Consider the following 26,451-nt stretch of genomic DNA (forward strand, 5'->3'; position numbering starts at 1 on the left):
CTGTAATTGTGTGCAATTGTGGATCCGCATATTATTAAGGTAAAATTCCAGTGTTGGCAGTTTGTGATAAATTGGCGGGTTTTGGGTTGCAGTTTGGGCACACGGTCTCTAAAAGTCAAAGTAAATGTCTCTTCGCCATCACTGATATATAGTATGCCGCACTCTCCTAAGCCCGCTGTAGTGTAGTCTAAGGGTATAGGCCCCCGATGGTATAGGAGAGTGACCACTTCAGTACATGTAGCTGTATGGTGATCACCCAGACCAGGTATGTCAGAAGGGGCTGTCAGAAGGTAAAATAGTATATATTCTGCCAAGGCGTGTCATACCAAGTAGACATTTACATGTCTGCAGTGCTTCAAAGTCTTATTCTGTTCACAACCTTCAGATGTAAAGTGTGGACGGTAACATTGATGACCCGTCCTTAGGATAAGCAGTCATTGTCCCCAAATAGGTGTGGGTCTTACACCCAGGACCCCAACAGATCAGCTGGATGAAGAGACTACTGTGTTCAGGTTTGATCTGCAGCCTCTTCATTGAACACCAAGCACAGCACTGGGATTGTCTTTGGTATTGTGGCTCAGCCCCGTTTTCATAAATGGGGCTGAGCTGCAAACAGGCCACAATACAAAATGAATGTGATGTCACTGACCTGTGACGCAGGTGCAGCTGATCTGTGGGGGACCCAAGTATCAGAACTCAACTGATTTAACCCTTTGGCATTTGGCTAGTTGTCCACACTGTAGACCTGCTTTAGTTGTCCCTGTGTCTTTCTGCATTATGCCGACCTGACATTTCAGACTTGTAAATGTAGTATTTTCCTTGAAGTGTCTGTTGTGCCATCCCTCTATTATTCATGAATAATTTTACATCTAGCATTACCATTTCCCTTATCGGACACCGGGGGCACTGATGGGTCATAGTCAGAGTGTGCAGAGACACACTCCATTAGGTTACACCCAGTTGTCAGTTTACACATGACTTTCCCGGAGGAATAACAGAGGAACAGTACAATGTTACACTAAAAAAAGGAATTATTTCATAAGGAATACAATTAGTTACTAACCAACGCATGTCAGGAAAACTGACCAATCCTCTTTAAATAAGCATCGAAAATAAACTTTAACCTTTGAGAAATCTGTATTCACCAAATACCTTGTGTATATGCCTCCCAATAGATGATAATGGGGGAGAAAAGAAGGGTGGGGTCTTTTGTTCTATGTAGCCTCTCCCCATGACAACCTGTGCATGAGTCGAGCATGCATGTGGCTGAGCTGGTCAGGAGGAATAGCTGTCGGCAGGACACATCTCTCCGCTTTGTGGATTTGGGTGCTGTGTGTCTTTAAAGGCAGTTCGAGGCCTCATACAAATGTGTTTATTGTGTTCTTTTTGCTCTTGTTTTTGTATGTTGTTGAGTTTGCGGCCCGGTTGTTGCCTGGTTAATGCACCCTGCGATCTGTGCCATATACACTAGCTAATTTGTAATGATTGCAGTATGGGGGCGGATGGAAAGCGGTATGTTACTGTATACAATAGCTAATGTTTTCTTCCACGACGTGTACGTGTTTTTTTTTCTATTATAAAGACAATGGCGTCGAAGCACAAAGCAGTTTGCTCATCCAATTTGATGTGATGTTTTGACATTTTAGTAAGTATACCGCTGAGCCGCACAGTTGCCAGAGCTGCTTTTCTCTTCCTCTCTAGCAATATAACTTAATAAAGCCGAAAATCTCCTCGTACGTGAACAATTATCTAGAGGTTAAAGGCTTCATATATGGAAATGTCATTTTTACCGCAGCGCTGCCTCTCTGCAGTCATCGCACCACGTATTCGGCGCTGCCTTAAGTTTTCAAGGGAAAAACCGTGGTCCCGAGTACAAGTCAGGTGATCGTGTTGAGAGCGGTCATCCTCTGTCCTGCCTTTGGAAAATGTCAAGATCAGTCCTGTGTGTTAGGCTAAGAGCCTGCATTGCCGAAACGCTACGTTTCTGCGGAAGTAAAAACACTTGTGTATGACAGTATCAGCAAAGTGAATTCGATTCCATTAATCTCATCCTCACATTGTGGACATAAAGAGCTGCATTTTCAAAAACGTAGCGTGTGTTTGGGGGCAACACGATGGCTCAGTGGTTAACACTGCAGTCTTGCAGCACTGGAGTCCTGGGTTTGAATCCCACCAGGAACAACATCTGCAAGGAGTTTGTATGTTCTCCCCATGTTTGCGTGGATTTCTTCCCATTCTACAAAGACATACTGAAAGGAAAAAAATGTACGTTGTGATCCCTATATGGGGCTCACCATCTACATTTAAAAAAACAAAAAAACGTAGCGTGTTCATTTTAGCTGCGAAATCACAAGCATTTTTTACGGATATCCAACAGATTCTGAGCGCCGAAACCTAACTAATAACAAGACCAAATCCATTCGGCCTTGCGGCTGGCTCTGGCGAAAACTATCGCTCAGCACAGTGTGAGATTTCTACTGATCTGTTATCTCCCACTTTCTGCAGTTTTGGGAATTGCCTTAGAGGCAATTTCGTAACGGCAATGCTAAACTGATTCTGGCACAGTTGGATTTATTTATTTATTTATTTTTAGCTCCCACCATTCTTGGGCAATTAGTGTTGTTAGTTTTGCTTCAAAATATGCTAATTAGGATTTGTACTGTCAGGTGGGCGTTCTCCGACTGGAGAAGTGGGGACAGTATTAGGGTCCATTCACTCGGAGTAACGTGCCGCGTGATCTGGCACGTATACGGCGTGTGAGACTATGGGAGCCTGGATGGTATCGCGGCGTATACGATCCCGGCTCCCATTGAAATCAATGGGAGCTTTTACGGCGCGCAAAGTCTCACACACTGTATACGTGCCAGATCACGCGGCACGTTACTCCGTGTGAATGGACACTTAGAGAGCTGTGAATTACGCCCCCTTTACCCTCTCCTGACTGACTCCGCCCTCCTGACAGTACAGAGTCTAATTATTGTATCAGTCATCAAAACTTACTGATATCTTAACAATGGCCCCTGTTCTCCTGATTCTAGGGGTACTGTTAGTTGGACGCTAGAGGATTAGTGTCTTTGGGCCCATTCACACGGAGTAACGTGCCGCGTGATTTGGCACGTATACGCCGTGTGAGAGTTTGTGGGCCGTATACGCTCCCATTGATTTCAATCATTGATTTTGTGGATCGTAAACACCGCGTTATTTTGTGGCCGTGATTTTGCGGCGGCAAAACCCCTTTAGCTCCTAAAGAGTTGGCCACACATGCACTCACTTTACCCTAACCATAGGTTATTTTTATGTAGATTGTGAGCCCCATATAGGGATCACAATGTACATTTTTTTCCTATCAGTATGTCTTTGTAGAATGGGAGGAAATCCACGCAAACACGGGGAACATACAAACTCCTTGCAGATGTTGTTCCTGGTGGGATTCGAACTCAGGGCTCTAGCACTGCAAGGCTGCAGTGTTAACCACTGAGTCACCGTGCTGCCCCCACTTTACCCCAACCATAGTGGGTTCACATCTGCGCCAAAGAAACCATCGAAAATTGGCAGGGAGAAAAGTCCTGCATGGAGGACTTTTCTCTCCACCACTTTTGAAACTGTGGACATAACCAGCAGACCCCATTATAGTCAGTGGAGTCTGCCGGTATCCATATGTAACCGCTGAGACCCGAATGACATAGAGCATTCAGAGATCAGAGGACCAAGTCATTGGAAATTGTTAATCTCACCTGGTCATTATTTCCATGTATACTGGAGACACAAAGCAAAGCTGGATTTATTAAATTACTGGTGAGGCAAGTGGTTACGCATAGCTACTTCTCACATTGGGAACATGAAGGCACTGGGCTCCCTGGTTGTTTTGGACTAGTTGCAATAAATCTCCACCGTAGTCTGTTGCGTCTCAGATCACGTCGCCTCCTTTTATACTATCAGAATATAAATCGCTGCTGACACGCTGAAGACTGTGATCATATATACAGCTTTTGTATATCCTCCTGTATGCTAGAACTTTTATCTGTATGTAACATCAAGCGACAGGGGGGGGGGGGGGGGGGACTCGGACTCGCTGTACAATTACTTTTTAATGCTCTTTCTTTCCTGCAAATGATTGTAGAGGAGAAAGTCCCAGCGGGAGGCGGTTATTGATTATCGCCACCTACAGGGCAGACGCCTCCTTCAAAGCCGACTCGCTAACATCATGAAAAACGGCAAGGAATGTAAGCAGCGGGCCACCTGGAGATTAACTCCCTGCAAAAGGAGCATCGGGATAAATGGAGGATGATTCCCCCACCCCGATTCTCTCACATTTCCCCGCTAATGGATAGCTGCGAGGTTGTGTTAGGTTTCCGCAATAACCTCGTTCATAGGACAAGCTGCTAACAAGATATGTAATGTAACAGACAGAGGCCAGTAGGCTAATAGAAAAAGCATGGAGCCAGTGGGATGGGAGGGCAGCCTTGTCCCCGGTAAACGGTCATCTTCACAATCCATTACTCAGCGCTTATAATGAGAAGGCAGATTACAAGGAAGACGACATGAAATGTACTCGCCTCGGAAGCCTCTGATTCTGCCAGGCTGAAATGGTCTTCACTCCCTAAATAGTATTTTATCATTTTTTTTTGCTCCCTGCGCCTTCATGGCTAGTCGCGTTATAGGTCTAACTTTGTGCAGACGCTGTAAATACAATTGCGCGGCTCGTTTTGGCGGTGTGAATGGTTGTGAATATAGATATGTAATTACAAGTGGTATAAACATCTATTTCCCCATGTAGAAAAGCCAGCAGAAGAATGGGATTCCGATTTTATAGTGTAACTATAATAGTTTTTATCGTTTTGTGCAAAGCGAACAGAAATGAATTCAGTGGATGGATGGATAGACAAATAGACTTCAGATTATATGGATTGCTACAACAGGTTTTATTGTAATGTTGTAATTTTTTTTGTAAAGAACAAAAATAAATTATACTTTCATCAGAAGGTGAAATATGTGTGGGGGTCCTGCTGGGCAATCTGTTCTATGACTGTATAAGCCTTCATACGTGTGTCCTATCAGTTTTTTTTTTTTGCTGCACATTATGGCTGCATCACATTTTACTTTTGTCCCAGGCTATGGGCGTGTACTATAGGGAACAGTCTGCCCCATTTCCTATCTATTACTGATACGGGTCTTCCAGGAATAACTATACAATTGCAAACAAATACCTGAGAAAAGCCAAAGTGTCCAAAAGTCTAGGCACAATGGACTGCAAATACATGTAACCAAGCAGATAAAATACGAGGGGGAAAAGAAAAGAAGAAAACAATCTTAGGGCTAGTTCACATGGGGGCAAGGAGGCGGACTTTGACAGCGGATTTCACCTCAAAATCCGCCTCCATACAATGGTGGTCTATAGAGACCATTAGCGAGACCACTAGCAACATGCCACTAGCGGAAAAAAGAAGCAAGCTGCCCTTTCTTCAGGTGGATTCCGCCTGGCAGCAGCAACCTCTGGAGTCGGCCCATTCATTTGAGCCGACTCCGGAGGGGGAATCTACGATTGCGACGGTCGTGGCAGGCGGGTTTTGACCCAAGAGTGACGCGGCTCCCCGCATCACTCTGTGCCAAAATCCGCCCCCTGTGTGAAAGAGCCCATTCCTTGCGGATAGCCGCGGCAGGATGCCGATGCAGCATCGGCATTCCATCATGGCATCCCGCTCCTGATTAGGCCCGGAATCTGCGGCGTTACCCCTGTGCTCCGAGCACCCCCGCGTCCTCATCCAGGAACATTGTTCACCATCCCCTTCTTAAAATTACAACACCTCCTTCTCCTTCCTCTTCAGCATCCTTTCTCATCGGCGGGAATGAAATCTCGCGCATGCGCTGTACACTTGGCCACTTTGGCTTTGGGCCGAGCGTACAGCGCATGCTGCATGTACCTTTTTACACAAGGTACGCTCACAGATGGAGCACGTGCTATATACTCGGCTCAAAGCCAAAGCGGCCGAGTGTACAGCGCATGCGCAAGATTTCATTTGTGCCAATGAGACAGGCTGCTGATGAAAGTAGTAAAGAGGAGAAGGGAGTGCCCTGATTTTAAGAAGCGGGCGGTGAACAACGCTGATGGATGATGACATGATTGAATATCAGAAAAATCGATTTTTGGGAGAAAACAGATGAATAGATCTCTTTAGTACAGGTATGCCTAGAATAGCCTCTCTAAAGGCTGTATAATGATGGGCTTATTTACAAATGTAAAATACCAATGATAGACTCCCTTTAAGAGCCGTCCCCTTTTTTACCCTTTCATTGCTGCCTAGACCACAATAAATGTACAGTATTCTGTGTTTCTGACCAGTCCTGTCTCTTCCACCCTTTCAGGTTTTGAACTCACCTTTTACTCCGGTGTGTTTGGCACATGCATAGGAGCCATTAACGTGTTTGGGGCAGATGCCAAGAGTCTCATCGGACTCTCAGGAATATTTGTCGGACTTGGAGAGGTTTTAGGTTTGTTCTTCATCTTATGCTCCTCGTTGTCTGATATATTTTCCTCTCTATATTTTATCCTACCTTGTCTTTTAATTTCCAGGCGGTGCGGTCTTTGGATTGCTCAGTAAGAACAGTCGTTTTGGAAGAAATCCAGTGTTCCTCCTGGGCCTTGTAGTTCACTTTCTGGCATTTTACTTAATATTTCTAAGTGTCCCAAATGATGCCCCTGTTGCCTCCCGTGATGGAACGGACAGTCGTTCTTTTGTAGACCCAAGGTATGTGAAGTGGGTTCAGTTTAGAGTCTTTTTTTTTTTTTTTTGAAAGGGAGGTAACTAAAATGATCATTAGTGTAACTAAAAATTGTCTAATAATCCGCATACTTCTATTTATAAGACAGGATTTCCATAGTAATACCCATAGAGGCTACTGTGTGGTCTGTATTTGGTTGCATGTACTGCCTCTTGCCTATAGGGGCAGTAAAGACCAAAGGCTGGTTAAAGAGGACCTTTTCACATGCGGTCTTATATACTGCTAGAAAGCTGTCGGCTTTCCCGTTATGTGCCCCAGGGCTGAAGATATTGGTGCCATTATAAGGGCACCGATCTCTGTCCACTATCAGAAGGGTGTTCCTGACAGTCTAACTGGGCTGTAAGGAACGCTCCATTAACCCTTGACTGTACTCGTCCATAGACTAGTATTGGGGACGTAGTTCACAGCTTAGCGTCATCACTGGGCATTAAGGAACGCCACTTCTGACAGTACAGGGCTATGGACGTGTACTGTCGGGGGGGGGGGGGGGGGTGTTCCTCACAGCCCAGCTAGACTGTCAGGAACACCCTTCTGAAAGTGGGCAGATATCTGTGCCCTTATATCGGCACCAATATCTTCAGCCCCATGGCACATAATGCGAAAGCCAACAGTGCGCTGAATTCAGCGGTATATAAAACTGCATGCGTAGTAGGCCATGAAAGGTTCTGTTTAAATCTATCAATAGTGCTTGGGCTTCCAATAGCCAAACCGACAGCAAGTGACTCAACACAGAAGGATGTCTTCTGCTTCAGATTCTTCCCCGAATTCCAGCCCTGTGCTGCGGAAAAGCCTAAGTCGAGTTTTGTTTTTCTGCTTCAGCTTGGGTACAATGGGCTTATCAGCCAGAGTTTTGCGGTGCAGTCGCTGTGGCATCTAAGGGAGAATTGAGAGGTGCCCCCAGGAAATCTTTAGGTTCTTGTCCAGGGCTGAAAAGGTTTGGAAACCCGGCATTAGAATCAAATGTACATCTATTCCACTTCCTACCGTCCATTGCAAATGTCTTTCTCACTTTTAACCAAACTAATGTTATCAAATGTTGGCATATACCTTTATGTCTATTTGTTGTATCGGGCCCATTGCAGCACTACAGTACGGACAGCAGGGGTCACTATTTCACTGTACTGAGACTTACGAAGATGACTCGTTCTGCTTAGACATCTCCAGGAAGACAATGACAACATAGGCTTCCAGCCAGAATCCTAAATAGAACGGGCTGCAAAACAACATAATTATAGCCGTGCCTGTAATGAACCTATAGAAGCTCCAAACTGTGCAAACTCTGAAACATTATATCATAAAAATCTCATTATTAGAGGACGAGCAGCGCTACATGTAATTGTATGACTGCACATGTCAACATTGCTTCTCTTCTTATCTTCTAGCAAAGCCCTGGCCGTCTTCTGCAGCTTTCTTCTGGGCTTAGGAGATAGCTGCTTCAATACTCAGCTCCTCAGCATCTTGGGGACCTTATATGCAGATGACAGTGCACCTGCTTTTGCGATCTTCAAATTTGTACAGGTAAATTATGCAAAAAAAATCAAGAATATGCAATGAGAGTTGGTACAGTCACATCTTGTCATCTATTAGCATTGCTAGAGCTGCAGGTGGTTTTACATATACTGCATATGGACACTGGTGGTTACCTTTAAAATCCATTCATATGTTTTAAAGCTGACCACCTGTAAGCCATCCCCTGTCCAGTTTCCCCGGGTTTAGGATGGAAACCCCTGGGCGGACAGCAGCGGTAGTTTGAATTCCCCCTTAAAGAGAACCTTTCACTGGGTTTCTGTTGTCTAAACCACTCTTGTATACAATGGTCATGGTCACCTTCCTATCAATTCCTTATAAGTAGTCAGATAATACACTTTTCCATGTCATGACCTGAAATGTGTTTACTGGAGATTTTAGAGCAAAGAAGAATCTGCCATGTTTATGCGATTGATGCAAAGTTTCCTAGAGCCGATCCTGGTTTGGGAACTGACAGATCAGTCAATAGACTGGACACTTTGTCCCATGAGAAGATCATGGGTAGGCCAGACTTATCCAGGTAGACACATCGCAGATATACTGATATAGTACGTGCATTGTGTGACTTCAGGATCTACGTTTTTACTAAATTTTAGACCACATTTGTAAGTGTAGGCCAATATAGATGGCCTTACACTAATGGATGTCTATGACTCAGGGTGTCCTACTCTTGCACTGGCATGCTTCCCGCTTTGGCCAGATCGTGCTGTATTTACTGTCATTACAAATTTATTTGGCCCTGCTAAGATCTTGTGTGATGGTCACACTTTAGTAGGTTTTGGAAATAGATTTGCAATATGTGCATGGAGTTGAATGCTGAAAATGGAAGAGGACTCTGAATTGGTTGACAGTTCCTAAGGGAAAAAAAAAAACGTTTAGTTAACATTGGCCAGATCTGTAGATTTTAGCAAGTCCTGCTGACTATCTGATATGTATGAGGGTGTCCTAACAGATGATGCAGTGACTTTCCTCTGGCCGTGTGACTGACCTGTCTGACATCAGCCCAATACCCTACCTGGCTACATGACTAAATGAAGAAGCTCCCTGTCCTTAGTGATTAGTTAAAGGGGTTTTCACCATGAAGCAAGTTATTCCCTATCTATAATGGATGATACCTTGCAGATTAGTGGTGTCTGAACAGTCAGCCCTAGTATAAGGGACTGTGGTCCCCTTTACTGGTCAGTAGCGCATGCACTGCTCTATTAATTTCAATGGAAGGGCTAGAAATAGCCGAGCACTGTTCTTTGACTATCTCCAGCACCCCCATTGCAATGAATAGAGCAGTGAACACACTGCTGACCACCACTCCATTCAGGACAGGGACCAATGTCCCTTATTCTGATTAATGGGGTCCATCCGTTCAGACCACCACTGATCTACAAGTTATACCCTATTCCATGGATAGTGAATAACTTCATGGGAAAACCCCTTGTAAGATAAATTTGGCTTTGAAAGCTTATAACAGGGTAAATTTTCAGCAACAAGTGAGTGGGCACCATAGGAAAAGTCTTTACTCACATTCGTGGAAAAACTATCAGACAAGTTTCCTTTTCAAATGCTAAGAAATAAAATTCTGGTCAGGATAACCCCTTTAATAATGCTGCTACTGCGCATATAAACTTGGGAAAACCTGTGCTCTCCTCTCCCCGTGCCTCCATTTTCAGTGGAGTAGTTCCACTGGTTTGTATACAGGCCCTCCGGCTGTTTGCGCCGGGTGACCTCTGCAGCCAATCACAATCCTCGGTGGTCACCACTTTGCAAACAGCAGATCACAGCAGTCACATGGCGCTTGTGAACAGGTCACTACTGAGGCCTGTGCTTGGCCTCAAAAGAGTTGCACTAGTGACATCAGCAGGGGACTTATATACAGACCAGTGGTGCACCTGCCAGTGCAAACCGGAACGGGAGAGGTGAGTACTTGTCTTGTTTGTACCCCCAGTAGCAGCACTATTAAAGGGATTCTATCATTAAAATGTATTTATTTATTTTATTTTTTTACAAAGACCACATCGGAATAGCCTTTAGAAAGGCTATTCTTCTCCTATTTAGTTATTCTGATCTGTGCCGCCGTTCCTGAGCAATTTCTTAATTCTTCCTTATGTAAATGAGTCTTCACAGAGCACAGGGGGCGTCCCCTATGGTCCCCGAAAACTCTCCAGTGACGCCTCTGTCTTGTTCCGCCGATGCTTCTCTGCCACGTCATCACACGCGTCATCAGCCAGCAGAGCCGACTGCGCATTTCCATTCGACCATTTTCCTGTGGCCTCTTACACGACCGTCCGTTCGGCCACAGGAAAATGGCCGAATTTACATGCACAGTCTGCTCTGCCAGATGATGACACGGCGGCGGAACAAGACAGAGGTGTCACTGGAGAGTCTTCGGGGAGCACAGCACTGTGCTTTCTGAAGACTTATTTACATAAGGAAGAAATAAGCAATTTCTCCGGGACGGCGGCGCGGATCAGAATAACAAAGATAGGAAAAGAATAGCCTTACTGACATAGTATTTGTAGAAAAAGGGATTCTAATGATATAAACCCTTTAAATACTACAAATATGATCTGGGCAACCCCTTAAAAGGGGGATAGCAAAAAAAATAACTGGAGCAAAAGCGGGCGATGGTATAAAATAGCAAAAGACGCGGGTTTGTGTTATTGAGGTGCTGTCATCGCGGCACTGGTGTGGCAGGGATTTGAACAGGTAATGCTTATGTTCTTTTATACCATTCCCCGCACGTACCCTTGCACACTACTCACTATGCTGGTAGCTGCAGGAGTTAAACCCGACGCCTAGAGATGGACTATATTGGGTTCGTACATGAGCAATCACTCCGGCGCACTACGCCATGTACTTAGTCATCAGCAAGTTGCTATTTCATTCGGATCATCATGTATCTGCTAATGATTTTTTGCCACGGAGTGCTCTTATTTATAGACTTTTTAAGTGATTCCAGGCAAACAGATGCCTTTTTAACAAACCCTGTGTATAATCGGGTCTTCTCTCTTGTCTTTTCAGTCCATCAGCGCAGCTGTCGCCTTCTTCTATAGTAACTACCTCCTCCTTCAGTGGCAGCTGTTAATCATGGTGATATTTGGATTCTTTGGCACCATCTCCTTCTTCTTTGTGGAATGGGGAGTGGTGAGTTTAGATTCCCAAGAGACTCGCTACGGCAGCATTTGATTATGCCAACCCCATGCCAAAGCTGCTGGATCACAAGGTGCCAGGGCCGACATCTATCTGGAAAGGAACAGCGGGATCTGCGCCGGCCGCAGGGCATTGCCCAAGCTAGTCTGTGTTCATCGTGAAATTTGGGACAACTTGATCACAATGCACTTTCTCCCAAGTGGCGTTTGGGGCAAAAAGAAAGCTCCGTGGCAGTGCTGGTTAGACATTGCCTGAACAATAGCTGCTAAATTCCTTGGCCTCCGCTGTCATTACTGTTGCATGACAATTACAGAATCTGGAAGCTTCACCAGACATGCTGAATACAATTCTCTGGCCGCTGAACACCAGTCACTTCTTCACACTCCCAGGCTTTATGTTGTGACATTTTAAGGATTTTTTTTATTGATATAAACGTGACCGATTTTACTATAGGAATGATTATAAATGGGTTATAATTCACTAGTGACAAATGTCAACTTCTGTGCACAGATAAGATTGCTGTTTTTGCATTTGTGTTGGTGGCACATAAACGCGCTGGGCGTATAACCTTTACAGGGAAATTCACTCCATGTCCTCTTGTCAAGGGGAAAAGATTCTGAGGGGTGTAGCTATTGGGGTGCAATGGTAGTCTCACCCAGGCCACATACCTAAAAAGGGCACTTAGTAGGCAGATCCTTTAGGTCAAGTTCAGACATTTGGGATTTATGGTGCAGGATTCATATTGTATTCTACAGTGTTTGAAATTGACATAACAGGGTCCAACTTGCCTTATAAGCTTTTATATTCATAGAACATTATAGTACATGTAGATGGGGCTTTGAAAGCCTCAAAAATCGAGGAGCATGCTGCAGAATTGAATATTATTTATGAATTGTGTTGCAGATTTTTCATGGTTTTCACCCCATCAAGGATTGGGATGAAATCGACGTGTAAAACACAGGCAAATTTTGCTGCAGTGGAAAAGTTACCTCTCTTGCAAACTCGGCCTAAGGCCGGAGCCCCATGGGATGGAAACGCTGCAGGGAAAAATTTAGTGAATCCTATGGCCACTTTGCGGTAAAAACTGCCGCGATGTCCAAAACCGGTGCAGTTTTGGAAATTGCAACATGTCAATTATATCTACGGAAATGCCGGCAGTTTCCGTATAGGTATTATTGTAACAGAAAGTCCGTGGAAAAAAACTTTGTGAACTTTCTAGTTAAAGTGCTGTGGGAAGAACCGGTTTTTCTCACAGCGCTTTATTGCTAAGGGTAAGTTCACACTGCTTCTTTAGAAGCTTTTTTTCAGGCTGTTCTGCCTCAAAAACAGCTGAAATTTTGTTTCCTTCATGTAGATCAATAAAAAAAATCATCCTGCATTATCTTGAGGCAGAACCAATTCTCCAAATCCTATAAAAATGGGACACCTCATATAAAACTGCTTCTAAAAAAATGTGCCGAATTAAAAAAAAAACAAAAAAAACATCTAATTTTAGCTTTTAGAATTGCAAGTGGTTTCCTTATATATTTAGTAGGGAAAGGAAAACAGCAAAAATTCAATGTAACACGCAATGTTGCTGTATCTTCTGCTGCAGCATTTTGCTATGAGGGGCCTTAGGGTGCATGCACACTGAGTAACGCCGGGCGTGTATGAGAGCCGTACACGCCGGCATTACAGCAGACTGCCGAACACTTCCCATTCACTTCAATGGGAGCGCTCCCATTGAAGTGAATGGGAAGTGTTCGGCAGCCCTGCTGTAACGCCGGCGTGTACGGCTCTCATACACGCCCGGCGTTCCGTAGGGTGCATGCACCCTTAGTCTAAGGCCTCATGCACGTGACCGTGTACATGAGCACTTGGATGAGATTTGTGTGCTGCCTCGTTCAAGGGGTTGTCCCACAAAGAAAACTGAGAAGGACCTCCATGTTCAACCTGCCGCAACAAGGCTGAATATAGGTGAGACTGGTGACGGTCGGTCCTCATATACTTTTGTACTTCGACTATCTCTGGTGCTCCCACTTAAGTGAATTGGAGTGCTGACATCGCCAGTCTCACCCACACTCCGGTTGAATGTGGGGTGTGCAGAAGGTCCTTGTCAGTTTACTTAGTGGGACAACCCCTTTGATTTACTCCAGTGATCATGGACAGCAATAGGACTTGTCCTGAGTTATGCCCCGAGCTCACAGTCCATACATGGGCTCTTAAAATGCACGGCCATGTCTAGGAAGCCGAAGCCATAGAAATTAATGGATGAGTGTGTGCTAATTGTGAAAAACATGACAATACACAGTCTTGCGCGTGAGGCCTTAGGATGTGTTCACACTACAGATAAAAGATTTTTTTTAAAAAAAAAAAATCTGCTCCAAAAAATGCCCAGTTCTTCCTCCCATTCTTTTCAACAAGCTACAGGAAAATGGGCCTTGGGTTATGTACCATGATCTTCAAAACTGCAGTGTGTACCCAGCCTTATAGTTTTGCATTTGGGCCCTGGAGTCTCATGCTACACCTCTGCATTAAAGGGAATGTCTCATGAAAATTACCTGTTTGAATGCTCTATTTGGGCATATGGACGTCACTGGGAAGGTCCCCTCCTTAACATTCTCTGCTAAGAACCATAAGGGAGAGCATCCCTGTACAAGCGTCTCCCATTATAGCGGACTACTTGTGTTACATGGTGGGCCACTCATTTGAATGGCTGCCACGTAACGCTATTCCCTTGCAGCAACCGTGGCTTAAATGCCTGCAGGTCAAAGCTTTATCTTGCAAAATCATCTGTCTCCCCGAGGTGCCAAGAGCAGGACTTGGAGCAGACTGTTGGCCTTCCCCAGTGATGCCTACTAAAAGGGATTGTCAATGATGGGACAACCCCTTTAACCCATGGCTAGGTTATATCTATAGCCAATATGGATGTCATTGCAGCTTTCCATCCCTCACACCTGCCTACTAATGTGGGAAAGCTGAGTGGCTGCTCATATTAGATCTAATACATTAGTTATTACTCATTCCTCCCAGAATTAGCAACTTGACAAAAGAGGATCTGTATTTTCTTGCATTACTTTGTGTGTTAACTATTTAAAGGAATACTCCATGCAGAACAATGGGACAAATTCATGGAAGCTCTGTTACAGAAAAGTTGTCTGTCTTGCCAGAGCAACCAATCACAACACAGCTTTTATTTTTCAAGGGCAGAATCTACACTGAAAGCTGCATTGTGATTGGTTGCTAAGGGTAACAAAGACAGATTTCCTTTTAGACTGGTTTAATCCTAATGCAGGGCCTTGAGGGGTCATGGATAGAGATGAGCGAACACTGTTCGGATCAGCCGTTCCGAACTGCACGCTCCCATAGAAATGAATGGAAGTACCTGGCACGTACACTTTGCCGATTGCCGTGCCAGGTGCTTCCATTCATTTCTATGGGAGCGTGCTGTTCGGAACGGCTGATCCGAACAGTGTTCGCTCATCTCTAGTCATGGACTCCAAGAACGCCAAAGAAAAAATATCGTGCACCACTGCCTCCAGCCCTGCTCTGGGCAGAACACATTTGGCGAGATTTATGAAATTTTTTAAAAGGATATTTTTGGGGATTTTTTTCAGGATAGGCCATAAGTATCTGATCGGTGGGGGCACATAGTTCTACACCCAGCATAGTGGTGCATTAATGGTATATGAACGCTATAGAGGGACCGGAGCTTCAGGCGTTGGAAGCATCCTCGAACAGTTGAACCATCCGTCAGCCCTCACCGATCAGATATTTACAGCCTCTCCTAAGGATAGGCCATGAACAACATCCTAGACAATGCCTTTAATTTCATCATCTTGTCCGGCAACATAAAAGCAGCACCTTTTATAGGTTGCTATGGCCAACAGACAGTTTACATAAATCTCCCCCCTTGTGTCAGCCTTGCCTGGAGTATCCCTTTAAATCCCAATTTTGGCCAATGTACAGTATTGCTTTTGTATCCACATATTCCGTCATTTGTATGCACTCAGGTCTTTCTAAACTGCTGATGTTCTCGTTTTTGCTCTTTCATGCATTTGGGCTGGAGTCCATGTTTCCGTTGTTCCGCACAGTTGAGCTGTGTGTGCTGCCAGGCGCTGACAGTCAGTAACATGGTCACAAAGTAGACATATCAGTGTAAGATGCATTTTCCTGTACTGAAGAAGCTTCATGATGTCCTGTAGGCTCCTCAAGCCCGGTGACCATTGTTTAACACTCGGCCATATTTCTTGCTGGAGGAGGTTCTTTTGAAAGCCGCGGCGGATCCATAACTCTGCTTATCTCCTATCTGTGCCATGGGCAAAATATAGAAAACAGCTCAGCACCTGAGGAGATAAATCTCGCTGCTCTTGAAGCTGAAACCGTCATTTTCGGGATGTGACAGGGAAATAAGACTTGGTAATCGCTATCGGAACCGTCTACAGATGAATTATGTATCAATCTGTATTCAATAAAATTCTTGTTTGACGTCTTTATCACAATTGGAAAAATTAAAAACCTATTTTTATTTACTTGCAAGTATACTATTGTTTTCTGTAACCTCTCCATGGAGATCACTTACTTGGCACAGTACGATGCCCGCTTCGCAACAACAACAGCAGCAGCTAATTAAAATTTTAAGAGTCCTTAACGCAATGAAAATAAAGATAATTGACATCAGATTTACTGTAGCGGAAGAATATTAGAGATTTACACAATTCCTTGTTTCGAAGACTTGCACGTTGTAAGATGCCAATCTCTGTACCTGGCACTCCCAGCGTCATGATGGCACCATTAAAGGGGTGTTCCAAGAATTTAATATTGCAGACCTATCTTTACGATGGGTGGGTAAGGGCAAAGGATTGTGCTACTGAAGTGGTTTGGCTTGGGCCCACCATTAAGGGCAATATTCTAGTAGGCTCCCAGGTTTTCATTCATTGATTCCCATATGGGGCTCTGGTCTTTGCTACAGGGAGTTCGGCAGGCCACTGCCTCTTGAGGTGATACCGTTTTGGTAGCAGCTGACAAGGCGGGAATGGATTACAGACCACAACACAATACATGAATCCCCCTCCCCCCCCCCCCCCCAATGAGATGTATTACCCCCATTTTTCTGCCCCCGCTGCATGGTTTAAATGACCCTCTTTTTCTGGTCCCCACACAGTATATGAACCCCATTTGTAGCCCAGCACACAGTATATGTGCCCTTTTTTTTTTTTTTTTTTTTTTGCCCATGATAGTTGACTCCTTTCTTATGGCCCCCCCCCCTTTTTTTTTTTTGCCTCCAACACAGTATATGACCCATCACACCTAGCGCCACGTAGAGGCCTGATGGAAGATGTGCCCCTGCACAGAATATCCGAAGATGCTAGTCTAAATGAATCCCTCCAGTGAATCCTCTCTAGAATACAGATTTCTATGGTCCATGAAGCTGCAGTTCAGAGATATGCTCTACAGCAGCCTAGGCAAATTGATCACTTCATAGCTTATGTGTAGGCAATCTGAAAAAAAAAAATATTAATCAGAAAATAAAAAGATTAGGAAAAAATTGGTGTCTAGGTTTAGTTGGTTTAGCAAAAAAATAAATTCAAAGCCATTTCTTCCATCTCCACTATAAACATACCCACTTGTGTTTATTTTAATGATTAGAGGGGAAAAGCTATTGCTTATCTTCCTTGAGAACAAAAGATCAGACATACTGAAATCCAACATCCCTGATTCTTTGCTTCCCTGACATCTATGATGGAGTCTAATTCAGATTTCCATTTATGTGAAATTGTCATCCTATACGGGGTTAATGTGGAGACTACATCCTACAATATATAATGTGCCTTTAAAATTGCACCTTTGCATGGCAGCTGTATAGAGTCAGGCTAGACAGACACAGCCGGGTACCTACAACCGGAACCTACCTACAGCCAGAGCATATCTACAACCAAAACCTACCTACAGCTGGAGCCTACCTACAGATGGAGCCTGCCTACAACCAGAGCGTACCTACAGCCGGAGCATACCTACATCCAGAACCTACCTACAGACGGAGCCTGCCTAAGACCAGAGCATACCTTCAACCAGAACCTACCTACAGACGGAGCCTGCCTACAGCTGGAGCCTACCTACAACCAGAACCTACCTACAGACGGAGCATGCCTACAACCAGAACGCACCTACAGCCGGAGCATACCTACAACCAGAACCTACTTACAGCTGGAGCCTATATACAGACAGAGCCTGCCTACAACCACAGCGTAACTACAGCCAGAGCATACCTACAACCAAAACCTACCTACAGATGGAGCCTGCCTACAACCAGAGCATATCTACATGCAGAACCTACATACAGACGAAGCCTGCCTACAACCAGAACCAACCTACAGACGGAGCCTGCCTACAACCAGAGCGAACCTACAGCCGGAGCATACCTACAACCAGAACCTACCTACAGCCAGGGCATACCTACAACCAAAACCTACCTAAAGCTGGAGCCTACCTACAGATGGAGATTGCTTAAAACCAGCGCATACCTACAGCCGGAGCATACCTAAAACCAGAAACTACCTACAGACAGAGTCTGCCTACAACCAGAGCTTACCTACAGACAGAACCTACCTACAGCCGGAACATACCTACAACGAGAGCTTACCTACAGCTGGAGCCTACCTACAGTGAATTAAACTAAAGTTTAGCGACTGTAACTTTGTATCAGAAAACTGTGAACTGTTGATGTGATCTGATTGTTGTTTGCCAGTAAACTACTATTGCAGTTGTATTGTATTGTACTATTGTAGTTTACGTAAGAGAACTGTTGCTACTTTGAACCACCTGGTGTCCATGTGACTTTCCCTGAGCCTTGCCCCTGACCCTCACAAGCTTATGGAGCCATAATGGCTGGGTTTGACCAACTTTTATCTTATATAAAAGCCCCTTTTAAGTTCTGTTCTTAGTACAGTAGATTGAGATGATTGTGGCAATGTACTTGGCATCCATAACCCATAATAATGGAAAGAATGCATCTCGGCCGCAGATTCTTCCCGCAGCATTCATGAGCAGGGTGTTTTACTATGCATGAATTTCTTCACATTATATTGGCAGCCACTTTAAGTCCACTTTACAGAAGCCATTTCTAGGAGCAGCGTTTTCTGAATATCTTATTTCCTGAGTTACAGAGTATCACGTCCAAACCTTCCAGGTTTTATTTTGTATGCTCATAGAGGACTGTAGCCATTGTTATGCCTGCAGGGTAACCAGAACCATCATGGCACTCTGGGCTAGCTTGCAGGCTTTTCCCAAAAATAAAGGAATAGGAGCTCTCTTTATATTGCCCTGCGTGTCATAGTTCATCTGGGATTCTTTTTTAGCTTAACCAACATCTTCATAAATCGACTCAAAGAACAGCAAATATTGTGAAGAGGGAACGTCGGTTCACTACATAGAGAGCTGCAATCCGGAATATTCTTTAGCCCTGCAGATGGCTGCACCCAGTGGTTAATGAGAAGCAGCAGATTATACATTATTAATGAGCAATGTCCTTTCAAGTTCCCATTTCTCTGTTCTTTTACAATCTAAATAAAGTTATAGGAGGTGATGCAGGTGGACTAGTCACTTTATTCGATGGACAATGCAGAACCCATACCCAGAAGCTATGGAATAAAGGATGGCCTTATATAGAAGCATCCAGACTGTTAAATTTGTCCATAACTTGACAGATAATAATATATATAAAGATATCCATATAGCTAAGGCTTAGATGCTATGTCCTATACGTGGTGCTGTCTACCATGTGTCATGTATTAACGCGTTATGCAAGGAAGAGTGGGAAGAAATTCTAAATTGAAGAAGATCTCTCAGCAGATTTCAGAATACAAACGGCATACATTATTAATAGATATCTTACAGCTAATGAGGCTGGTAGTTACTTTGAAAATGTGTGCCAGAATGGCTGTACAATCCAGATAGTATAATGAGGATTTTATGTGTCCAGCTAGAAACTATCAGGGCAGATGAGACCAATGTATTCACAAGCCCGACTAGCCTGACAGGCTGTATCGTGTACTGAGCAGTGTGAGATTTCAGCATCAAACGGGAAAGAGTAGAGGCTTAGGAGCTTGTCAGTCAAATTAGATGATTAGAAATTAAGTTTAGCTCATGAATACACCAGACTGATGAGGTCATAAAATGTTATTATAATATCAGGAACATACATTAGCAAATAGATATCTTTGAGTTAATAACGCTGGTATTTACTTTGAAAATCTGTATCAGAACTCGGAACTTCTGGAGCTGTTGAGTCCAAAGTATTCACAAGCCCACTGAGGCGTTCACACTTGTGCCCATGTCCGCCCGCCAAGTCTCCGTCCTACTCTCTAGAGAAACTGCATCAGAAATGGCAAATCACCAGTGTCCATATGCAGCCTCTACGCAGGGAAACTGCTTTTTTTGGCCAGACACAAACTTGGACATGTTGGACACCAGCGGTTTGCTTTTAAAACCCATTCAAATGATTGGGTTTTAAAACTGACCACAGAGTAGCCGTCGCTGATGCAGTTTCTCTGGGGAATAGGATGGAGATCCGGTGGGTGGACATGGGTGCAAGTTTGAACGCCCCCTTAATGTGAAAGGCTATAGATAGGTAAGCTTAGCTCATGAATATACTAGGCTCATGGGCTCTAATAGTCTTTATACTTATTATAATATCTGCCCCTGTGTGCTGGTAGGACAGGCGGAATTTTTAATTAGCCAAATTATTTACACATGGCTAGCCCCTATAAGAGGGCACAGAGACCCTCCCCGTGTGTTTTTTTCTGTCCTGTGTGACCGGACAGGTGATGAAGAGGCCCCGTGGGGTTGGAAGAAGGTGTCTGTTAACCCTTCTTCTTTCCCTTTTTCTTTCCTTTTCTTTCTTTCTGAGAGAAAGATTTTGGTTTTGTATTACCTGCTCTGCAGGGTGTTCTGATTGTTCAGCTGTGTTACAGCTTATTCACTGCCCAGTAAGGTAAGCTGAGTCCTCTCCAGCTTTCCTCTGTACTTAGTGCAAACTAAAAGCACTGTCAACTTCCTTCTGTTGTGTTGTCAGCGATGGTGCGCACTTATCTGTGCCGCAGAGTAGCGTGGAATCTATTGTGGCCTGTGTGTGCCTGTCTGTGTTACAGTCACAGGCAGATATTGTGTGGGAGCTTTTAGCTTTCCCTTTATGCTTAGTGCATAGTCTGAGCACTTATGTCGATTGGTATGGCTTGTGCGCACCTGTCTGGCCGGGCTTCGCCCGCTGCCCTAAAGCGCAGCTAATGTGAACAGCAGCCTATGAGATGGCAGTGAGTTTTCCAGCAACTCCCACAGCTCTGGTGAGGTAAGCTGAAGGTGCACCAAGACTACTTTTGTAAGTGAGCAAGTCCCTTTTTTTAAAAAAAAAAAAAAGAAGGGAGTTTTTTTGTGTTTCAGTCTGTAAGGAAACAGACTTTAATGTTGCGTGCACCAGGTCTACAGTTCAATACTGTTTGTACTATACCCGAAGGCTACATCTGCCTGCTGCCATCTGCGGCATCTTCCTATGGGCTGCCTGCCACTTGCCTACTAACACCTACTGTGTCGGCTTGGCTACCTGGCTCATCTCACTGTTGCCTTCTTGGGCAACCATCTGCAGCATCTGCCTGATTCGGCTACTGGCCTCCTAGAGGTGGCTACCTGCCTTGAGTACCTGCTACCTCTGCTCCTGGAGGAGCATCATGAGCAGAAGCATCTTGCTGGTGCAGATTATAAATCCTCTACAAGGAGGTGGTTTGCTGAGTACGGATACAGAATAAAAGCGAAAGTATCTCCTCACTTCTGGTAGACATCCGCACTTCCATGTGTCAGCTTGCAAAGAAGCCATGCCCTGAAAGGCTTTCCCTGTCGCTCCCCTCTATGGAGAGGCAGATGGTGGATACACCTAAAAGACGGAAGGTCATCGGTCCCGACAGTGTGGACCCTGTTGACAACAGATGCATCCCATCTGGGATGGGAAGCCCATCTGGAAGACAAGACTGTGAAAGGTCGTTGGAGGAGACCGGAGTTGGGAATGTCCTATATCAAAGAGCTCAGAGCAGTCTACCTGGTGCTTCTTCACTTTGCTCAGGATCTCAGAAGCAAAGCAGTGAAGGTTAGTTCAGACAATATGACTACTGTAATCTATCTGAACAAACAAGACTGTACCAGATCTCCAGCCCTGCTCAGAGAGGCGAATCTAATATTCTCCTGGGCAGAAAAGATTCTGGCCCAGTTAGCCGCTGTTCACATCAAGGGCTCCCTGAACATAGTAGCAGATCAGTTGAGTCGGGGTATCACCGCACCAGGAGAATGGTCTCTCAGTCCAGACGTATTTCAACAGATCGTCCAACGATGGGGTTTCCCAGAGGTCGATCTTATGGCAACCCGACTCAACGCCTAGGTGGAAACCTTCTGCTCTCTGTACCAGGAGGACAAACCCTTGGCAGTGGATGCCCTGTCCATCCCATTGAGGTTCAGGCTGATATACATCTTCCCTCCAATTCCCATCATACCCAAGGTATTGATGAAGATAAGACAGGACCAAGTCTCAGGAATCGCCATAATCCCATTCTGGCCGAAAAGGACTTGGTTTGCCTAGCTCATGAGGATGAGTCAAGGCGTTTACCAGACCTGGTAACCCAAGGAGAGCTGACCTGCCAGGATCTGAGGAGATTCAAACTGACAGCCTGGAGGTTGACCAGTCCCTATTATGGAATAGCAGACTTTCAAGAGCCGTCCTGAAGACGCTTACATATGCCCAGGCGGAATCAACTAATAAAAATTACCGTAGAATCGGTAATGTATTTATTTCCTGGTGCCAGGAACGTGAGATGGACTCCTCGGATTCCCCAGTGGAGGTGATCTTGGACTTCCTTCAGGACGGGCTAGACAAGGGGCTCTCTGTTGCTACCCTGAAGGTACACGTAGCCGCTTTGTCCGCCTATCTGGGGAGGCGTTTATCTCAATACTCTCTGACAAGCACCTTTTTAAAGGGTGCTGGGAGGTTGAGACCAGCAGTCACTGCTTCCGTCCACAAATGGGACCTCAGTACGGTCCTGTGAGCACTATGTGAAGAGGCTTTTGTGCCTTTAGAAGAGACAGAACTGAAGTTCCTCACCTTTAAAACAGCTTTCCTCCTGACCATAACATCGGCCAAGAGGTTAGGTGAATTACAGGCATTCTCCTCTGAAGAACCTTACACCATTTTCTTCAAGGATAGAGTCCAGCTCAGGTACCTCCCTGGATTTAGGCCTAAGGTACCTTCCATTTCCAACTTGGAACAGTTGGTTACATTACCAGTATTCCACCCGTCTCCTTCCTCAGCGGAAGAAATCAGATTCCATAACTTGGATCTGTCCAGATGTCTGAGGATCTATATAGAGCACACTTGCTCCTTCAGAGGAGCGGAAAAACTCCTCATCAATTTCGTAGGAAGGCAGAAGGACCTTAAGGCCTCCAAACCCACCATATGCAGGTGGATGAAGGAGGCTATTAAAACTTCTTTTTCATCCCAAGGTCTGCCTCCACCTGCCTTCCTGAAGGCGCATTCTACGAGGCCAGTGGCGACCTCATGGGCCGAGAAGCGGGCTTTGCCCCTAGAGCAAATCTGCTCTGCCGCTGCCTGGTCCTCAGACTCCACTTTAGTTAAACACTACAGATTATGCCTCTGCCTTCAGGCGTATGGTACGAAACTCGGTTGAGCGACAAAACCCGCCCTAGGGGATTACTTGATATCTCCCCGTATTGTGCCGCTGGTGGGACGACAGGGAATGGATGATTATGTAGATAATCTGTTTTCCCTTAGTCCCAACAGCTGCACAAGACTTCCCTCCCTATGTTTGCAATAAGGATTGTAAAAAAAAACAAAAAAAACAAAAAAAAAACAACTTTAACAAAAATGTACATGTATGTACATATGTATAAAGTTGTCTGTATATTATACTCTTGTACTAACACATGGGGGGAGGGTCTTTCTGCCCTCTTGTAGGGGCCAGTCATGTGTAAATAATTTGGCTAATTAAAAATTCCGCCTGTCCTACCAGCACACAGGGGCAGAAAATACCCCGTATTGTGCCGCTGTTGGGACTAAGGGAAAACAGATGATCTACAAAATCATCCATTCATACTCCCTATTTAAGAATTTTGTGTTAATAGGAGAGGGGGTCCTCTGGTCAACATACTAATTATTTGGCCATAGTAGAGAGTAGTTACAAAGAGCATCTCTCACTCTGTAGGACTTATATTATTTATTATTATTGTTTATTTATATAGCACCATTAATTCCATGGTGCTTTACATTTGGGGGTTACATACAGTACACAAAATATACAGGTAGATATAAAACTAACAGTGAGCGACTGGCACGGTGGGGTAGAGGGCCCTGCCCACGAGAACTTACAATCTATGAGGAAAGAGGGATAGAGACAGAAGGAGAGGGGGAGACTGTTTAGATGGTGGTGTGGTGGTAGTGTTATTGGAGGTTGTAGGCCTTCCTGAATAGGTGAGTCTTCAGGGCCTTCTTGAAGCCTGTGATTGTGGCGGTCAGTCTTATGTGTCTTGGTAAGGAGTTCCAGAGTATGGGGGATGCACGAGAGAAATCTTGGAGACGGTTGTGTGAGGAGCGGATGAGAGCAGAGCGGAGTAGGAGGTCTTTGAAGGATCTGAGGTTACGTGTGGGCAGGTAGCTGGAGATTAGGTTGGAGATATATGGAGGGGACAGGTTATGGATGTCTTTGTATGTTAACGTTAGTAGCTTGAACTCAATTCGCTGGGCTATGGGAAGCCAGTGGAGGGACTGGCAGAGGGGAGCAGCCGATGAAGATCGGGGGGTGAGGTGGATTAAGTGGGCAGCGCAGTTTAAGCTGGAGGGGGGCGATGGTGTTTGCTGGGAGTCCATGGAGAAGGGTGTTGCTGTAGTCTAAGAAGGAGATTATGAGGGCCTGGACGAGCATCTTAGTAGTTTCAGGGGTGAGGAAGGAGCGGATTTGATGGATGTTCTTGAGTTGGAGGCGGCAGGAAGTTTTGAGGGTTTGAATGTGTGACTTCAAGGATAGGTCGGGGTCCAGTGTTATCCCAAGGCATCGGGCCTGTGGGACAGGGGTAAGTTAACTTTGATAGATGGGTCAGGTGGAGGGACCATACAGGGTGGGGTGAAGATAATGAACTCCGTTTTCTCCATGTTGAGTTTGAGAAAGCGGGAGGCCACTAAACAATCTGGAACTCTGGCCAGAAGGGAGGTAAGGTCTGGTCCAGAAATGTATATTTGGGTGTCATCGGTATAGCAATGGTATTGAAAACCATGAGATTCTATGAGTTGGCCCAGGCCAAACGTATAGATGGAAAACAGGAGGGGTCCTAGGATGGAGCCTTGGGGGACACCTACAGAGAGAGGGCGAGGTGAGGAGGTGGTGTGCGAGTGGGAGACACTGAATGTGCGGTCAGTGAGGTATGAGGAGATCCAGGAAAGGGCCAGGTCTGAGATGCCAAGGGATGAGACAATTTCTAACAATAGGGAGTGTTTGACTGTGTCAAAGGCAGAGGAGAGGTCAAGGAGGAGGAGGATAGAGTAATGGCGCTTGGCTTTGGCGGTTAGAAAGTCATTAGTGACTTTTGTTAGGGCAGTTTCAGTGGAGTGACGGGGTCTGAAGCCTGACTGTAGTTTTTCCTCCCCACAGGAAATATCTGAGAATAGCCGTGCTATTAGACGGCCAATTATGTCATCTTCAGTTTGCGGCTCTGCCGTTTGGCATCACCTCAGCTCCTTATGTCTTTACGAAAGTCATAGCATCCACTGCTGCTTACCTCAGGCTTCAAGGGTTATTCATAGTCCCATATCTGGACGATTGGCTGTTGAAAGCTCACTCAGAGGAGCTACTAAGAAACCAAATACAAGTGACCACCTCCTTCCTCCAGAACCTCGGGTGGATAATCAACTGGGACAAGTCAGATGTTGTACCCTCCACAAGGAAGATTTTCCTAGGGTGCGTCCTAGATTCCATCCAGATGACAGTATCCCTTCCTCCTCAGAGGAAGCCTTATCTTCTGATTGGAACAGGCGCCTATCCCAAGATATCTTTATATTTCGGATTCTCAAGGGTGCAACCAGGGTGAAGTTGTCTATAAGATCTCCGGTTCCCCAGTGGGACCTTTCCACTGTCTTATTGGGGCTTTGTAATCCTCCATTTGAACCAATGCAGGAAGTAGACCTAAGATTTATGTCTGTTAAAATGGTTTATCTTTTAGCAATAACATCAGCTAAATGTGTAGGTGAATTACAGGCTCTGTCAGCCCATGAGCCTTGCACAACTTATTTTTTCCTGATCGTGTTCAATTGAGATTTTTGCCTGGATTTTTGCCTAAAGTCCCTACCTATGCTAACCTGAATCAGGCAATTTCTTTACCTGTATTTTTTTCCCTCCATTCTCTCTTGAGGAGGAAAAATGGCACTCCTTGAACATAGTTAGATGCCTACGTATTTACTTACATCGTACTAAGAATTTTAGAAAGGAGGAGAACTTGCTAGTCTCTTTTCTAGGGCGATCCAAAGGGTTTAAGGTCTTAAAACCCACATTAGCCAGATGGATCAAGGAGGCAATAAGGCTTTCCTTTGTATATCAGGGGCTTACTCCCCTGGATTTTGTTAAAGCCCACTCTGCTAGAGCAATGTCTACCTCATGGGCGGAAAAGCACTCGGTCTCCTTAGATCATATTTGTTTCACTGCTACCTGGCAGTCTCAATCCACTTTTATTAAGCACTACCATTTAGACCTTCAAGGGTCAGAGGCTACCGCCTTTGGCCAAACTGTCTTGTCATCTGTATCCTGAGGGGGCCCTCCCTAGGGGTTATCTCGCTACATCCCCATCTATTGTGCTGCGGGTTGGACGTGGGGGAATCGTTGGTTATGTATCATAACCTGTTTCTCTTAGTCCAAACAGCAGCACAAGACTCCCTCCCTATTATGGCTATTTTTGCTATTATTATTATTATTATTATTATTA

The 26,451-nt window shown here is 45.0% G+C and overlaps 1 protein-coding gene across 1 annotated transcript in view; it reads left to right on the plus strand.

The window, feature by feature from the left end:
- The window catches only part of MFSD11 (major facilitator superfamily domain containing 11), a 28,893-nt gene extending 17,220 nt beyond the window's left edge, over nucleotides 1-11,673 (plus strand). Inside the window, exons 11-14 of the mRNA XM_075277397.1 lie at nucleotides 6,364-6,489; nucleotides 6,572-6,746; nucleotides 8,163-8,298; nucleotides 11,323-11,673. Of these exons, the coding sequence (XP_075133498.1) occupies nucleotides 6,364-6,489; nucleotides 6,572-6,746; nucleotides 8,163-8,298; nucleotides 11,323-11,487 (602 nt within the window). The 3' untranslated portion in view covers nucleotides 11,488-11,673. The remainder of the gene's footprint in view (nucleotides 1-6,363; nucleotides 6,490-6,571; nucleotides 6,747-8,162; nucleotides 8,299-11,322) is intronic.
- Nucleotides 11,674-26,451: the final 14,778 nt, after the last annotated feature.

This window comes from Leptodactylus fuscus, chromosome 6 (assembly GCF_031893055.1).
Source record: "Leptodactylus fuscus isolate aLepFus1 chromosome 6, aLepFus1.hap2, whole genome shotgun sequence".
Classification (NCBI taxonomy): domain Eukaryota; kingdom Metazoa; phylum Chordata; class Amphibia; order Anura; family Leptodactylidae; genus Leptodactylus; species Leptodactylus fuscus.